At 40.2% G+C, this 18,376-nt stretch overlaps 1 protein-coding gene across 1 annotated transcript in view; it reads left to right on the top strand.

Moving 5' to 3' along the window:
* CHPT1 (choline phosphotransferase 1) overlaps positions 1–18,376 on the top strand; it is a 1,155,717-nt gene that overhangs the window by 672,327 nt on the left and 465,014 nt on the right. The window contains exon 4 of the mRNA XM_044087753.1: positions 12,183–12,267. Within this exon, the coding sequence (XP_043943688.1) occupies positions 12,183–12,267 (85 nt within the window). The remainder of the gene's footprint in view (positions 1–12,182; positions 12,268–18,376) is intronic.

The raw sequence follows: 18,376 nt of genomic DNA, 5'->3' as shown, positions 1-18,376 counted from the left end.
CTCTGGCGTCAGCCCTAGTTCTGCAGGTTCTGTACCTAAAAAGCATATGCTGAAAATGGCAGAGGATTTGATTACCTTAATCAGGGGTTCTATGCCCCCTCCAGATAAGAGGCCTAGGGTGGAGCCAGAGGTGGAAGGATTGGAGCATTCCTCAGATTACTCGGAGTCTTCGGCTGAAGACATTCAGGATTTTCCTCCTTATTCTGATTCTGATGCAGAGGATTCTAGCCCTTCTGCTTCCCCTCCAGAGGATTTTTCTTTTTCTGAAACCCTGCATTCCATGAGGGAGCATTTTAAATGGGAAGGTCAGGATTTCTCAGATTCTCGAAAGAGACTTAGGGAATTTTTGTTTTTACCACAGCATAGGCCCTTGGCTATTCCCCCTGTTTTGGATGTTGTTCAGGATGTTTTCTCTGAAGCTTCCCTTAATCCTGATTCTTTGCCTCCTGCCCCAGTTAAGCCAGACAGGTATTACAGAGTGCCAGAGGCTCATAAATATTTGTATAAGAGCCCAAGAGCTGATCCGGAAACTATTAGCCAGGGTCCTAAGGGTGTCAGGGCTTCTGTTGTAAAGAATCCAGTTCCTCTGGATAAAGATTCTAGAGCTTTGGATAGGTGGGGTAAAAAAGTGTATACCTCTTCCACTCTAGCAATGAGGGCTTTGAATTGCCAGTTTCATATGCTGAGGTACCAGAATTTTCTCCTAAGTCAGTTAAAATCTAAGGTAGATGCTTTGGCAGAGGGCATAGAGTGTAAGGAATTGCAAGATTTAGTTCATGCCTCTGATCAGGTGGGTAAGCATTCTTTGCAGTGTGGTTTTGATGCTCTTCAGGCTTCTTCCAGGGTGGCTGCCACTGGATCAGTTATTCGTAGGCACGCCTGGCTTAAGGATCAGAACTTGTCAGAGCATGTTAAAGCTCGAATTTTGGATGCTCCCCTTCAATCTGAAGTTCTGTTTGGTTCTCCTGTGGAGTCTGTTTTGAAGAAAATGGAGGACAAAGCTAAGTCCATGCAGACAGTTAAGGATTTTTTACAGGTGCAGCCCCCTAAGTTTAGCAGAAATTGGCCTGCTAAGGGATGAGCTTATCCTTCTTCTGATTTACAGTCTAGGGGCAGATCTAGGCGTGGTAGGGGCAGAGCTCATGCTCAGGGTTCTTTCAGGCCTAGGACGTGGAGTTCCCCTGCACAATCTTCAGGTGAGGGTAGGGGTCAGCCTTTTCGTAAACAGACCCAATGACCTGTATCTCCAGCTGCCAGATCCCTCCTGTCTGGCAGCTCCTCTGGGAGGAAAGTTGGCACTTTTCAGGCAAAATTGGCTTTTAGTCACCCAGGAAAAATGGGTGTTGGACATTATAGACCGAGGCTATAAGTTTTATTTTCACACCTTGCCTCCTTTCAAAGGCATGCCAGACGTTCCTCCTCAGCAAAAGTTGGAGGCTCACAAACAGATTTCTTTACTTTTAAAAATGGGAGCTATCCAGGGGGTCCCTCCGTCAGAAGTGGGCCTAGGATTTTATTCTCGCCTGTTTTTGGTATCAAAGAAAGGAAACACTTGGAGGCCAATTCTGGATTTGTCTATTCTCAACACATACCTGGACATTCCCAAATTCAAGATGTTAACTTTACAACAGCTTCTGCCTCTGCTAGGCAAAGATCACTGGATGGTAACTCTGGATCTCAAAGAGGCTTATCTTCACATTCCTATCAGGCCCAGCTGCAGGAGGTTCCTGCGTTTTCGGGCTGGCACTTTTCATTATCAGTTCTCTGCATTGCTCTTTGGCTTATCTACTGCGCCCAGGGTGTTCACAAAAGTCCTGGCTCTGGTGATAGCCTTCTTAAGACTAAGGGGAATACAAATTTATCCTTATTTGGACGATTGCCTGATTCTTGCTCAAGACAAAGTCAAGTTACTTCACCATCTTCAGTATGTTATGGCAGTGTTAAGGTGCCTAGGGTATTCTGTGAACGAAACAAAGTCCAGTCTAGTACCCTCTCTCAGGATATGTGCTTTCTGGGTGTGAGACTGAATACAGCCTCTCAGATGGCGTTTTTGACCCCGGACAAACAAAGAAATCTTGCCCTTTACTTCCAGCAATTATCTCTACGGTCCAGGCTGACTGCAAGGACAGTCCTTCAGGCCTTGGGGTTCATGGCATCTTGTATTCTGGTGCTTCCCAATGCCAAACTGCATATGAGGAAGCTACAATGGTATCTCAAAAGCGTATGGACTCAACACTGCCACGATTTGGACACTGTCATTCAGATAATACCTTGCATCCAAAGGGAATTCTTGTGGTGGGCTCAGGAATGTCACCTAAACAAGGGACTCTCTGTGACCCGACCAGAGGCGAGTCAGATCTTAACGACAGATGCCTCAGACATGGCTTGGGGAGCACACTTCAATGGGAAATGGGTTCAAGACACGTGGCCTCCCAGACTACAACATTTACATATCAACATGAAGGAGATGTTAGCAGTCCAATTTGCCCTGATGGCCTTCAAGGATCTACTTCAACCAGGACAGGTGTTGATTCAAACAGACAACACAACAATCATGTGGTACATCAACAAGCAAGGGGGAACCCATTCGTACCCTCTTTGCAGACAAGCTATGATTTTGTGGGAGACTGCTCTCAGTTTGCACCTCACTCTTCAGGCAAGGTTTCTGCCGGGAGCACAGAACTCCTTAGCAGATGTTTTGAGCAGACAGATGGTGGATCCCCACGAGTGGAAATTGGATCCTCATGTATTTCAACAGTTGACGGTGGCTTGGGGAACTCCAGACATAGATCTGTTCGCTTCTCCACTAAATTTCCAACTGCCAAAGTTTTGCACAAAGCTGTTTCACCCAAAAGCTTGGAAAGTGGATGCTCTATCATTCAGTTGGAACAACCTTCACGTCTATGCCTTTCCTCCTCTGCCTCTTCTTCCCAAGGTGCACTTGAAGGTCAGACAGGACAAGCCTTGCATGATTCTAATAGCTCCAGATTGGCCACGTCAGCACTGGTACCCTCTGCTGAGGAGTTTAGTACGGGAGCCTCCTTGGCCTTTGCCATCAGTTCCACACCTTTTGTCCCAGGCAAGTAATAATTTCCGCAATGTCAGGATTCAGTCCCTGCATCTGACAGCTTGACATATTCTGTTTTAGACCCTAGGGGGTCGCAGCTTCCTCAACAAGTTTTGAATGTCATTTTGGAGGCCAGATGGCCTAGTACCAGGAAAGTTTATGCTGATAAATGGAGGAGATTTTTTCTTTGGAGCAAAACAAAGAGCTTTGATGTCTCTGTGCCTAATTTGAGTGTTTCACTTCAGTATCTTACAGAATTATTAGACAAGGGTTTGTCTTTCTCCTCTGTGAAAGTTCATGCTGCAGCCATTTCTGCTCACTATGACTGTGACCCACCTTTATTCTCTCACCCTTTGTTTAAGCAATTTCTTAGAGGGGCAAAGAACATAAGACCCCCACGTAGAGCTCCTACTCCTTCCTGGGATCTCAATTTTGTGTTGGAAAAGCTCACTTTACCTCCTTTTGAACCTGCAGCTACTACGGAGTTGAAGTTTTTGTCTTGGAAGACTGCTTTTTTTGTTGGCCATTACCTCTGCTAGAAGGGTATCTGAATTACAGGCTCTAATGGCAGTTGAACCCTTCTTGATATTTCATAAGGATAGGGTCTCCCTGCGTACTAACCCTACTTTTATGCCTAAAGTTGTTTCTAATGTGGCATTAAACCAATCCATTCATTTGCCTACATTTTATGCTGATCCCCAAAATAAGGGGGAAAAAATTTTGCACTCTTTGGATATTCATAGGCAGTTACATTATTATTTGAGCAGAACCAAAGGGTTCAGGCAGTCTCAACAGTTGTTTATTTCTTTTGCTTTGGATTCTCAGGGGAAACCTGTTTCAAAACAAACTATTTCTAAGTGGATTGGTCATTGTATTGCTTTTTGTTATTCTCATCATGGTAAGGAGGTTCCGGCTGGAATCAGACCTCATTCCACTAGGGCGACTGCCACTTCTACTGCTTTTTTAAGGGGAGTAGCTACTAAGGATATTTTGGAGGCAGCTACTTGGAGTTCAGTGCACACTTTTTCTAAACATTACCATCTCCCTCTTTATTCCAAATCTAGGGCTGGGTTTGCCACTGCAGTTCTACAGGGCATGTTAGCAGCTCCCAATGCTTTATGATTTTGCCAACCTCCCTTTACCTTTGCTTTGGGATTCTACCCACAGGTTATGACTGCAGCAATGTGAGATGAAGAACATAGTACAGTTTTGTACCTACCATAAATGTAGATGTTCGAAGATCCACATTGCTGCAGTCCAATTTACCCTCCCCCCTTCCCCTCTTTAGTTTGGGGTGGTTGTGTGGTTTGTGGTGTAAATATTGTTTCTACATGGGTGATTGGGTGTTTTTCCATTTTTGGCTATGGCCTTTCTTTTTAAGGCCTTCTGACATCTGGGGCAAGAAAGACTGAGGATATGGCGTCGGTCATGCGCTTTAGTACCATGGCGTACTGACGTCAGATCTGAGCGACCATGACCGACGCCAGCATAACACTTTGGTATTCGGGCCGACCGAGGACAGCGGACTACCCACAGGTTATGACTGCAGCAATGTGGATCTTCGAACATCTACATTTATGGTAGGTACAAAACTGTACTTTTTTCAGCAAACTGTTTAGCATCAGTCCCTAGACATGGAATACTGCTAGGTGACTGTTACTTAGTTTTAATGATGCAGCCTGACCCCTGGTCTGTGTGCAGGTCACTGCACAATTGTATATTAGAACATTATTGTGTTAACTGTTTGTTGTTTATCTGTTTCTATTTTCTCAGTCAAAGGAACAAAATGTTTTAGCACATTAAACGTTCCTTAGGTTATATCCTTCTGTTTCTGATTAGCAGAGGGATGTTAGCCAGCATTCTTTGATTTTGCTGAGTTCTTAATTTCCAAAAATAAAAATTTTTATTTGTTTATAATTTTTGCCACTAATTCTTAAGCCACTTGATTTTGAAATGTAGAAAATATCTGTACCACACAGAAAGATTTGCTGATTTTCTATAGCACTGAAAATTCAGCTACTACACATTCAATCTCATGGTATGTTAGCTTTTGACTACATTTATACTTTGAAATTATACCAGTTTTCGTAGACAATTGCTGTTTAGGCCTTATCAATCAACTTAGAGGGTATGTTTTGATTTGGATTAAAAATTTTTGAAAGAGGTTAATAATAGTAAGTTAAATCAGTTTCTCTACCTAATTAGCTTTCCTAAGTCTAATCATTACACTTTATTTATTTTCCTAATTTCTGTTGTATTTTTGTACTACTGGGCTTCTTCTGCTGATGTATAGTATAATTTTAGTTTGGAAGTCTGAAGGCCTCCTAACGTTTTTTTTTACAATAAGTTTGACTGTACTGTTGTTTTGCTGTTTTCAACTTTGTCCCCAGCTGAAGTACAAGCATTTCAAATGTAAGTTCTGTAACTATGTTAATGCAAGAGGACTGTTTAAAAGGGTAAATGTTTATAAAAGTATGTTCATTTTAATTATATTGACTCTGCTCAATATCATCATTGTTAATTGTACCCATCCGTCTATTTTTATAGTATTAAAAAAATGCAACTGTTACTGTTGGCTATGTGGAATAGAGAGATAGAACCATGACAACCATCCACACAATCCAGGGTAAAGTTGGTGTCCTGGCATTGAAGGATCCAGGCACAGGAGGTAGCAGAAAAGCATACTTCTCAATTGTCCAGATTTTCGCAGAATGTTCATATTTTTGCCTTATTTATTTGGTCTTCGCCTCATAAATTTTTTATATTACTGGCAACTCATTGAGGAATGAATCCAGAAAATATTGATGGACATTTGTTTCTGACTTCATGCCCTTCAGAAAATTCATACCAATGCTATACCTGTTATTCCATAAACTTTCTAAGTTTATAAGAGCAACATGTATTTAAAAATTAACACTATTTTTGGTCCTTTGTCCCCCCCCCCCATTATTATGGCTTTGTCCAGATTATGCTAAGAGGTGGAGAGGTATGGAGAAAAGTGAAGTAGCCGTGTCTGTTCATTTCTGTTAGTAGGTGAGCAGGTGTGTTCTGTTTGAGCTCCTCTGTGTGGTCCAGAGGCTAGAGGTGTTTGCATCTCGGTGGGGTGGAGCATCTGTAGGCCTTTGTTACCTGTGGAAGGAAAACACAAAACACCCTTGCATGTCTAGTCACAGGTGTGTCAAGTACGCATGTGTGGAGAAATGGTACAGCTTAAAGCAAAAGCCCTGGTCTCCTGAGCATTTAATATCAACATTCCCCAGCTTGCTTGCTCCTTTTATCTAGGGAATCCAATGACCCATAGGACTTTCATTCTTTGAGTACAAATAGGCCAGTGGGACATTCAGGGGAGAGGCTGAATGATCACAGGGCGAACAAAGCAAAAAATATTTAAAACATGCTGCTGTACTATTTTCAGTTCACTTTTTAGTGTTCTTGTTCAGTCTGACTCCTCTGTAAAAGATTATCTTGCCATTTTTATTCCACTTTTCATTTGTTAACTGGTTAATCCCATTGGCCACAAATGCTAATTTTCGGGGTCAAGAAGGGAGCACTGCCTGTTTAAATGACTTGTTCATAATTTCCCAATTTTCAAGTGAAAATTGAGGGAGGCAAACCCTGAATTACTAGATGAATGTCATTGGTAGCTCATAGTGCCTTAACCCCTTTGTGCTGATGTAGAGTAGTAGTAAGCATTTTTAGTGTCAGTGAAGCTATGAGTAGGACCTGAGTTTTAGCTATATTAATGTCATACTTGGATTTCTTACTGAATATCTTTAAAGCCCATGCTCAATTGTGCTCAAGAGTCTTTTGAAGTGTAATATGTACTAAGATATTATCTGCACAATGTATTTGGTTCATAGTTCGATGTTTTTGTTGAATCCCTCAAACCCATTGTTACAGGAAACATCTGAATAATACTGGGGTGAGAGAACAACTTGTCTTTTTTATGCAGCTCTTGTTAAGACAGAGAATCTGCAATTTTTGAATAGTATGATTGCTGGATTCCTCTTTTATAGAACAAGAACTTCTACTGAATAATGAGGATAATCTGTTCTTTCCAATGCCTCAAATTAATAATCCCAAGAAACAGGACCAAATGCCTTTTCTGTAGTCAACATTATCAGGTATACTTTTATTTTGTATTGTATTCCTTTATCATTTGTTTACTGGGAAAGTCCGACTGGACCCAGGTCCGTTTTCAGCAGAGACCTGGGGAGAAAATTTCAGCAATAAAAAACAAACATTATAGAAAAAGAAAATAACATTATACAAAAAAGAAAATAACAGATTGCAAGCCATTATAGAATTTACAAATTACAAGCCATAAATAAACAAGAGATAACACATTAGCAATTTTAACAAATTAATACATCAGAAGGTGTACAGTATTATATAGACTCAAGATTAGCATATAGTTGAGTAAATACAACATTAGCATATAGCTGAGTAAATACAACATTTCTGAGGAAGACTTAAAATAATGTGTGGTACTAGAGTAAGTATATATAAGGAAGGAAGGCAAGATAGGTTGGAAATATGAATAGTATATGAGGTATGGTAATGTGAAGTGTAGAGCCAATGAATCAGGAGGTGTGTATGGATATGCAGAATATAGAGTTAACCGGGCCGGGTATCTAAGTGAGTAGATAGGAGTTTTTTAAATTGTTCTTTGGAGCTGGTAGAGGAGATGGAGGTGGGTAGTTTATTCCATATTTTAGGAATGACATTAGAGAATAAAGATTCCCCAGCTTAGTTATTAGCCTTGGTGGTTTCTACTAGGAGTTTCTCACTGAAATGGAGTGTTGTAGAGGTGGTGTAAAGTTGTATAAGATTTTTTTTAGAGCAGGGGTTTTATCCAGTTAATGGAGTATTCAATGGGCAAAGATTAGTTTATACTGGAGCAGCTGAGGGAGTTCTAGCCAGTTTAGTTGTTTATGGGCAGTGCAGTGGTGTGACTTACTGTGTATTTGGAGTTTGTAGTGAACCTGGCTATTTTATTGTAACATGTTTCTAGTTTAGTAAGGTCTGTTTTGCGTAGACTGGGTCAGTACTGGGAAGGTGTAGAGTAGGGGTGATAGGATGTGTGTCCAGGCAATGGTGGCTTTTGTGGATCTAGTTAAAAAATTATTGTTTCTGTAAAGGAAGCCTATTTTTTATGAACTTTTTTGATAGTTTGGGCTATATGGATATCAAATTTTAGATTATTGTCAATTTCGACCCTAGCAATTACTGTGAGTCACTGGGGTGATAATAGCTTTGTTTTTAGACTCAAGGGTGTAATTTGGGAGTGTAGAAAGAGTTCTTGAGGGGTAAAGAGAAGAAGCTTAGTTTTAGTAGGCTTTAGAATTAGTTGAGAATTGATAAGCCAGGATTCAACTGATAGAAATTAATCTTGAGTTATAGTGTGGAGGTCCTGGAAGGTGGTGGCACAGCGTATGAGGGTAGAGTCATCTGTGTATTGTATCACAGATGCATGGTGAGTGGAGGTGTGGAGTTGGTTGGTGAAGAGGAAGAAAAGCAGTGGTCCTAAAATTGAGCCTTGTGAGACTGCTAGGGAGACTGGGAGGAGAGAGGACAGGTGGTGTTGCCACAATACGGCCTGTTGTCGGCCTGATAGGTAATTTTGGAACCAGGTAACAATGGAAGTGCTAAGATTTAGGGAGGAGAGGATTTTGATCAATTTGTTGTGACTTACCATATTGAAGGCTTTGGACAAGTCTAGAAATATGGCGGACACGAATTGTCCTAAATTTCTATGATGGTTAACTGTATTAGTAAAGACATGAGTGCTGTAGTGGTACTGTGATGGGGGTGAAATCCATCTTGTGTGGTTGATATTAGATTGTAGGTGTTGAGGTAGTCCATGAGTTGAGTATGGACTACTCTCTCTACGATTTTAGATAGGGGTGATAGGATAGCAATTGAGCGGTAGTTACTAAGTTCGGTTGAGTTGCCCCCTTTGTGGAAAGGTATTATATGGGCTATTTTCCAGATAGTGGGTACTATGCATTCTGACATTGATCTGTTTATGAGTATTGCTACTGGGTAAGCTATTCCTTCTGCAGCTATTTTCAGAAATTCATCCGGTAGATTGTCTGCAGCTAAGTTAGTTGGTTTTAATTTATGCAGTAGTTTTTTTTTTTTTTACAGTATTTACTGTTACTGGTTGTAGTGTAAATAGACTGGGGATGTTTTGAGTGGGTTTGCTGAGCTGGGGAGTTACTGTGGCAAGGTTATTGGAGATGTTATTTGTATTGGCTAGGACTAAGATGGTTTCTGTGACGCAAGTATTAAATTGGCTTGCTATGTTTTCAAAGTTGGTAACAGAGGTTGGAGTGGATGTGGAAGTTTTACCTGGCGATAGTATGTTATTAACTGCAGCCCAAAATTTTTGTGGACTGTTATGGTGTTTTTCCTGGATTTTGTGGTGGTAATTGATTTTATCCTGTTTGATGAGTTTACTATACTAAGTCTTATTGTTTGCTTTGGAAGTTAACTTATAAAGAACTTTTCTCAAGTGATCTAGTGACTTTCTGTTTTTCATAAAGCCTACAGTGGATGTAAAAAGTGTACACACCCTTTTTAACATGCCAGGTTTTTGTGATGTAAAAAAATGAGACCACAATAAATCATTTCACAACTTTTCTCACTTTTAATGTGACCTATAACCTGTACAATTCAATTGAAAAACAAACAAATCTGTTAGGGGAAAAAATATAAAAAATAAAAAAGTACAATAAGCTGGTTGCGAAGTGTGCACACCCTTAATCTTATATTTTGTTGAAGCACCTTTTGATTTAATTACAGCATTCAGTCTTCTTGGGTACACACCTGCCATCAATTAGAGAGACTTTGATTAACCCCAAATAAAGTTCAGCTGTCCTAGTAGGATTTTCCTGACTTTTACTCAGTTTCCTGCTACAGCAAAAGCCATGGTTTGCAGAGAGCTTACAAAGCATCAAAAGGTTCTCATTGTTGAAAGGTATCAGTCAAGAGAAGGGTACAAAAAAGTTTCCACAGCATTAGATATACTGTGGTACAGAGTGAAGACAGTCATCAAAAAGTGGAGAAAATATGGGACAACCGTGACATTGCAAAGACCTGGACATCCCTCCAGAATTGATGAAAAGACGAGATGAAAACTAGTCAGGGAGGCTGCCAAGAAACCTACAGCAACACAGAAGGAGTTGCAGGAATTTCTGGTGAGTATTGGTTGTGTACTGTATGTGACAACAATCTCCCGTATTCTCCATATGTCTGGACTATGGGGTAGTGTTGCAAGACGAAAGCCTTTTCTTACACAGAAAAACATCCAGGCCTAGCAAAAATTTGCAAAACAATACATCGACTCCCAAAAGCATGTGGAAAAATGTGTTATGGTCTGATGATACCAAGGTTGAACGTTCTAGCCACAATTCCAAAAGGTACATTTGGCGCAAAAACAACACTTCGCATCACCAAAAGAACACCACCCCCACGGTGAAGCATGGTGGTGGCAGTATCATGCTTTGGGGTTGCTTTTCTTCAGCTGGAACTGGGGCTTTAGTCAGGGTGGAGGGAATTATGAACAGATCCAAATACCAGTCACATTTGGCCCAAAACCTTCAGGCATCTGCTAGAAAGATGAAGATGAAGAGGAATTTCACTTTTCAGCACTACAATGACCCCAAGCATACATCGAAATCAACAAAAGAATGGCTTCACCAGAAGAAAATTAAAGTATTGAAATGGCCCAGCCAGAGCCCAGGCCTGAATCAAATAGAAAATCTGTGGGGTGACCTGAAGACGGCTGTGCACAAGAGATGCCCTTGCAATCTGACAGATTTGGAGCGCTTTTGCAAGTAAGAGTGGGCAAATATTGCCAAGTCAAGATGTGCCATGCTGATAGACTCCTACCCAAGAAGACCGAATGCTGTAATTAAATCAAAAGGTGCTTCAACAAAGTATTAGTTTAAGGGTGTGCACACACAACAAAGTATTAGTTTAAGGGTGTGCACACTTATGCAACCAGTTTATTGTACGATTTTTGTATTTTTTATATTTTTTCCCCTAACAGATTTGTTTGTTTTCAATTGAATTGTACAGGTTATAAGTCACATTAAAGGTGGGAAAAGTTTTGAAATGATTTATTGTGGTCTCATTTTTTTATATCACAAAAACCTGGAATTTTAACAGGAGTGTGTACACTTTTTATAGCCACTGTATATGATCAGATGATATAATGTGATTTGATATAATTTCTATTACATTTGTCTGTAGTTTGGATTAGGATTACATTTTCCTGGTTTTGCAAATAGGGTGATGATGAGGCCAAGTATCTCTTGGGGAAAGCAAACATTTATTTTTGCTTCATTGTAAACAGCAAATACTAAGAGTGTAATTTATTTTTTTTAGGAATTTGTTACTGCAGTGGTGTCTGGTACATCTCCATCCTTTAATTACGCTGTTGTTTAAGTTCACATCCTGTGGCAAGTTCATTAAGATTGTTAGTGCTGCTCTGTCATAGCCTTAGAAACATAACCTGCTTCCAAAATCCTTTTTAATAAACTGTATGTACTAGGACTTTCTTTTCTGATTTTTGTTCATTTATTCATTCTCTGATAAACCACTTATGTTATTTCAGAGTCACAAGAGAGCTGAGCATATCCTAGCACTTTTAGTGGGCAAAAGACAGAGATGCTAATCCTGAATGGGGTATTTAGATGCACACACACACACTACAAGCAGTTTGGAGGGATGCCAATTTACCTACAGCACATCTTTGGTATATAAGTAGAGACCAGACCACCCAGTGAAAACCTGTGCAGACTCTGCATTCTTACCTGAAAACTGAACTGTCCTGGAGAAGCATGCATTATGATTAGATAATTTCAGTCACTGTACCATGTTTAGTCTCATAATCTTATAAAACTTTGATAATGTTTTTCTTTGCCTTCTTTTGGATGATTTGTTAGTATGCCATTTGTACACTTCCCCACTAGTGAAAACACATTGACCTTGTAGTGTTTTTTTAAGTTCTGATGACGTACCACCAGATGTAGAAGAAAATTAATTTGTTTTGTGATCGACTTTTATGAAATTCCTTTAATATTTTTTTTATATTTTTGTGTTTCAGACTTGATGTAACTGAGCTGCAGGTGTCTGTTATGATTATCTTTACCTTGTCTGCATTTTGTGGCGCAGATCTGTGGGATTATGAGGTAAAAATGCTAAAAAATATATACTGTTGTATTTTTTATACTGTTGAACTTGTTTGTTTTATTGTAACTAATACGTCTTCAGACTGCAGAACTGTTTCTTCCATAAGGCTACAGTGATGGAATTTCACCTGCACTTGCAAAAGTACAGTTCAGATCTTTTTGCTAGTTGAGGAATATTCTCAGGTCAGTGTATAAACACCATCGGTGTAAAGATGTGTTGCGTTATCACCTCTCCGTTTTTCACCTTTAATTAGAGTTGCTAGCCAAAAGAATAAGGCTTGCTGTTTTGACTATTCTTAATGTTATTTTCTTTGGTATTAAAAATAAAATGAGCCCTGCCTACATCAGTTAAGCTACAGTATTCCTTTAGAGGTGTAGAGGTTCAGCCTCCTAGAAAAGACTGATAGAGAACTTTAGAATGACACTTTCTTTACTGCTAATCTCATTATTTAGGGAGTGAAAAGAACTGACTGTGTACATTTATGTATATATTTATTTATTTGACATTTGTTACCCGTGTTGGTCTGAATGGGCAGGATGCCCTTTTTCAACAGAGACCCAAGGAGAAAAGCTCCATTACAAAAGTTAGAAATATGGTGAGAAATTCAACAATTAGAGGAAAGAATGTCTAGGCATTATACATAGCTAAAAGCAAATACATTATGCAAAGTATGAGACATACAAGTAATATCATAGGAACAAGACAATTTATGGCACAAATAATTCAGCTTGACAGTCCTATCATTGTTAAGCAATAAGAGGACTTAGCTTCTTCAGCAGTAGCTGAGAGAGGAGACTGGACATCAGTTAGTGGTGAAGGAAATATGATCAGAAGCTTAAGATACACAGCAGTTAAGGTAAAAAGACGAGGGGGCCTTAGCGGTTAAGGGAGAGGCAAGATGGAGATATTCAGGTGGGGTGATTATAGGAGTGGATCCAAGAGGTACGCAGGAATTCCTTTAATGCTGTTTAAAAGCTGTGGGTATTGTCAAGTGTGCTTATATGGAGAAGTTTGTTCCAGGCAGAGGTGACAGAGTGGCTGTAAAGGATTTTACCAGTGGATTTGTTGGGTTTGGAAATATGCAACAAGAGTTGGTCAGAGTTATATAGGTCACGCTTAGGAATATAGGGGGAGATGAGATTTGCCAGAGATGGACAGGCTTGGGGTTGGTGAAGGATAGAGTGGGTCAGGTGGAGCTGTGGCAGGAGGAGTTGATATTGAAGTTCAAGCCAGTGAAGTTTTTTTTAAGGAAAGTCAGTGGTGCATTCGTAAAGGAAGATTACTGGCGAATTAAGATATTTCATTATATGTGAGTTCAAGTTTAGAAGTCAGGTTCTTTTGGAGGTGGGTAAATATTGAGGCAGCATAAAGTATAATGGGAGGTAGGAAAGCTTGAGCTAAGGACAGTTTAGATTCTGGAGTTAGGAATTTTTTGTTCCTCTACAGCAGTCCAAATTTTTGGTGTATCTTTTTAATACAGTTATTGATGTGGATGTCAAATTTAAGTTCATCATCTACATAAAAAAGTTTAGTATGTGATTCTACTTTGACAGTGTTATTTAGAGAGGAGACTGAGAAGGAGGGTTTGAGGTGTTGGAGAGATTTAGGCAGGAAGCGTAAGAGTCTAGTTTTGTTAGGGTTAAGCAGTAGTTGATTAGTAGTGAGCCATTTTTCAACAGAATGCAGAGGGTGAGTAGTGAGGAAGATTGTCAGATGTGGAAATGATAGAGTCATCAATCAGGGTGGAGTGTGGGCAGGACTGGTAGAGATTGTTAGTAAAGATATTGAATAAGAGGGGCCCCAGGATGGAGCCTTGGGGAACACCGGTTTGAACAGAGAGGCAAGGGGAGGTAGCAGAGAGGCATTTAACAGATTGTAGTCGATCAGATAGGTAACTAGAAAACCAGCTGAAAGTGGAGTTGCAGAGGTTCAGGTAAGCTAGTTTGGAGAGAAGATTATGGGATACAGTATCAAAAGTTTTAAATAAGGTCAAGGAACAGGCAAGAGAATCCTACTGATGTACTATGTTCTTTATCTGTAACTATGTTTGTAATTAATTGCTATGTTAATCAAATTGTTAATCACTATGTAAATCCAGTGTAACTACTGTCTGTATATTTCAACTGTGTGGCTTTTCTCCCCGGGCCTCCGCTGAAAATGGACCTACGTCCAGTCGGACACTCCCGGTCAACAAATGTAAATAAATAAATAAGAGACTAATGTGTTATTATAAAGAGATGAAGAAATTGAATGAGTAAAAGATATAAGAGCCGTAGTGGTGCTATGATGAGGTCGAAACCATGTTGTGTTGGAGTGAGGAGGTTCTCTTGGGTGAGAAAAGAAATGAGCTGTCTGTGTGTACACTTTTCAAGAATTTTAGAAAGGGGGATAGAATTGCAATGGGCCTGAAATTTGAGAGGTCAGTGGAGTTTCCTCCTTTGTGTAGGGGTAAAACATAGAATTTTTTTCCAGATAGCAGGGACAAGGCTTTCCTTAATTGAACAACTGATGAGTATAAAGAGTGGTTAGGCAATAGAAAGGTGGTAGATTATCAGCGGAGGGGGGGCAGGGTTTAAGTTTATTGAGAAACAATCGGATAGTTGAAATGGGGATTGGTTTAATGGAGAAAGGAGTAGAATGAGGAAGTGGGGGAGGGGTGTCAGGGATAGAGTTAGAATTAGGTTTAAGTAAGTTCTGTATGGTGTTAATTTGAAGGAGTCCAATAAAGTGCCAGTTTCGATAGAGGAGGAGTTAGGGAAAGGGGTACTTTTCCGTTATCGGGGCAACACTGTTAATTCGAGCATTCAGCTGTGATCCAGTCCCTTAACTTGTCTGTCAAGCACATGTCTGTAAAACAATTTTTGATGTAATAATTAGTTTGCAAACAATAACAGTTAATTCCAACTGTTACACACGTCTGCTTAACAGACGCTTCAATGTACTGCATTACAGCTGAACCACCACATGAAACTGCTGCCCCGATATGTTACACAGGCAGGGAGTTAAAAAATAAGGCGATTCATCATGTTTATATAACAGTTCTGTCTTTCTGTCTGAAAAGTAATATTATGGCGATATATACACCACTTTACTTCCATGAAATGAACTATCTCCCAGTGGTGAAACTCTGCAAAGCCGTACTCATACTCAATATATTTCATCCAGCAGATCGCAGTTCTCCTTCAGCCATGTGAAATGATGTTAAAAAAAAAAAACAGGAAATTGCTCTCTGTGTTTTTCCCGTGAAGTGGTTCCAACACACACCTTGTTAAGATTAGGCTTGGATTCGAATTAGTAATGTAAAACCCTTGTAAAATCAGAAATTATCTGCACATCCTAACAATGGTCATTTACATTCTCAGTGATGGGTTGCTAAATCAGTAGCTGACGCTTTGAAAAAGAGAAACTGTTTGTGGTTCCCGACTGTAATCGGATCTTCGTGGCTGCAAGATGGCAACTAGGGATAATTACAGATTTGGATGTTGATTTTTTTCAATAATACATTTGACAGTCTGCCTGATTTCCCTACAGTGGACAACAACCTTTTATAGTACCCACTTCATGCCTTTTTTTTACAAAACTTATCGGTCAAGCACTTTCCAAGCGGTTCCTGAGCTGGAAATCCACTGTAAAAATGTGTGTTTTTCTTTTTGGATGTAAATCTTAACCGGTGTGTGTACATTAATTAAATGTGTAATTTTGACAGCAAAGACTGTAAGCTATGCATTTCACAGCACACCTGCCAAGTTTAACATCTAAGATAAATGGTATGACACTGGATTCGGAATTTAGCCGCTGCTTTTAACAGTGTTGCCCCGATAACGGAAAAGTACCGGGAAAGGACTCTGGGGAGATGGGTTTCCAGGGTGTAGAAGCTTGTTGATAGCGGACCAGATTTTTGGGGGGTTGGTATGGGGATTTTTTTGATGGTAGAGGTAATTTTTTTTTGTCTAGGTTGATTTGTTTTTAGTTAGATTTCAAAGTTGTCCATAGATCTGGAGAGCCGCAGTAGTTTTATGTTTATGCCAGGATTTCCAAGCACTGTCCCTTTTCTGAGGGAGAGGTTGGCTTTGGTAATCCAGGGGTATGTAGTTGGTTTTAACCCTTATTTTCCTGATGGGGAGGGCCAAGGAGTTAAGAATGATGAGGAATGTGCTGTTAAATTTTAGGACAGCCTCTTCAAGGGGGAGGTCAAAGACCAATTGACAGAAGAGAGAGTTTGATTGAATACATTTGGGTCAAAGTTAGCTAGGTTATGGCAGTCTCTATATGTGTGAGATTTAGTAGCTTGGGGGGAATGGCACTGAATAGAAGTTGGGAGATGATTGCTAAGGGAGTCAGGTAGAGTAGTGAGGTTATGATAGCAATTGGGGTGGGAGGTAAGAATCCAGTTCAGAATAGAACCACTGTTAGATTGTTGGTTAGTGCGAGTAGGAGAGCTTATAAGTTGTGAAAAAGTATATAGGTTGATGTAGTGGTAGGAGAGAGAGAGAGGGCAGAGTATTCCACTCCATCACCTAAAATGATAGTTTCATAGGAGATAGTTTGAGAGATCCATACAAGGAATAGTTCGACAGTAGGGATGTTGTTGCCAAGAGGTATATAAAGGGAGACAATAGCGATTTTCTTTTGTTTGTTTAAGTTACAGTTGGCAATGAGTATTTCAGCTGGGTGAAAACTAGGAGGGGTGAAAGACGTGGGTGGAGGGATAGATGTTCAGAGTATAGAAAAACCACACCACCTTGTTTTATAGGTCTATCTTGGCAGAAGATATTGCAACTAGGGGGTAAAATTTCACTATTAGATATGTGAGGTTTAGGCCAAGTTTCTGAGATGGAGAGAATATTGGGGGTATGGAGTGATATCCAGGAATGGAGTTCAGTGACTTTGTTTTGGATACTACAGATATTGAGGGCAATAATTTTAAGATTTTTAGTAGATGGGATAGTAAATACTTGGAGACTAGTTTGAGGAGATGAAGAAGTTGCTGGAGTGGAGAGATGAGTGGGGTTTGTGTCCGGACCTGGATTGGGATGAATATCACCTGAGCAAAGTAGATTAATTAAGAAGGTAGTGGAACTGGAGAGAAGAGAGTTGAGACAGACAAATCTGAGTTTGGATTTTGAGGGAAAAATGAGAAGGAGAGTAACTTTATAGAGATAGGCAATGTGATGAGAGAAGAGAGAGGGTGATAAGGGGAAAGAGTAGGGACTTGGGGAATGGCAATGTTGATGTGGAAGGGTAGGGCTGTGGTACAGGTCTGGTGGTGTATGATGGAGGGATGTGGCGATAGAGAAGAGGGTAAACAGCATTATAGTAAGACGTAGATGTAACATTTTGACAACAGATTGCATGGGAGAGAGGAGGATAGTAGGTGGGTAAAGTACAAAAGGATGGAAAATGGAATGTAGAGAGTAGGGCATAGTAGAGTAGAGTTTGGGATTATGTGTTAGGGAGGTAGGAGGAGTGGGAAGAGTAGTGTGCTTTTAAGGAAGGTAGAGTGATACAAAATTAGTGAGGAAATGGGTGAGGTAAGTAGGTGAATGAGTGGAAGAAGATGATAGGAGGAAGTAGCATGGGGGAGTGGGATGGGGGAGTGACCTAAATGGTAGAGTATAAATGTAATTGAATTGGGTGTGGTTGGGAATGGAGGTAGGGTAGAGGAGCGGAGTGATCCTGAGTGCAGCGAGGGCAAACTGAGCAGGCCTACACCAGCCTGGGAATTTCAAGAAGAAGAACAACAATCAGTAGAAAGGAAGTGTACAGGTGAGTAGTAGGGAAGAGAGGAAAAGCAAAAAGAGATAGACAGTGGAAGCAAACAGCTTATGGACAGGAAGGTAGGCAGGTTATTGTAGAATAGAACAGAAAAGGGAATGCAGTTAGGTTTGCAAGTGGAGTGTGCAGAATAGGAAAGCAAAAAGAGAAAGGTTGAAAGAAAAATGTTAGAGACAGGAGGGAGGGTTTATTAAGCAGTTCTGATGGGCTTTAGCAGCACAATCTCTACAGTGGGCAGAGTACTGGCAAATAAACTAACAATACTTTCAGATTGTAAGGTCAATTAAAAAGCAGAAGAGAAGTTCAGTGAGACCTCTGGCAGTCTGTAGAGTT

Source organism: Protopterus annectens, chromosome 11.part0 (genome assembly GCF_019279795.1).
Source record: "Protopterus annectens isolate FY-2018-M chromosome 11.part0, PAN1.0, whole genome shotgun sequence".
Classification (NCBI taxonomy): Eukaryota; Metazoa; Chordata; order Ceratodontiformes; family Protopteridae; genus Protopterus; species Protopterus annectens.
Note: the sequence above shows the minus strand (reverse complement) of the source record. Positions and strands in the feature narration are given on the sequence as shown.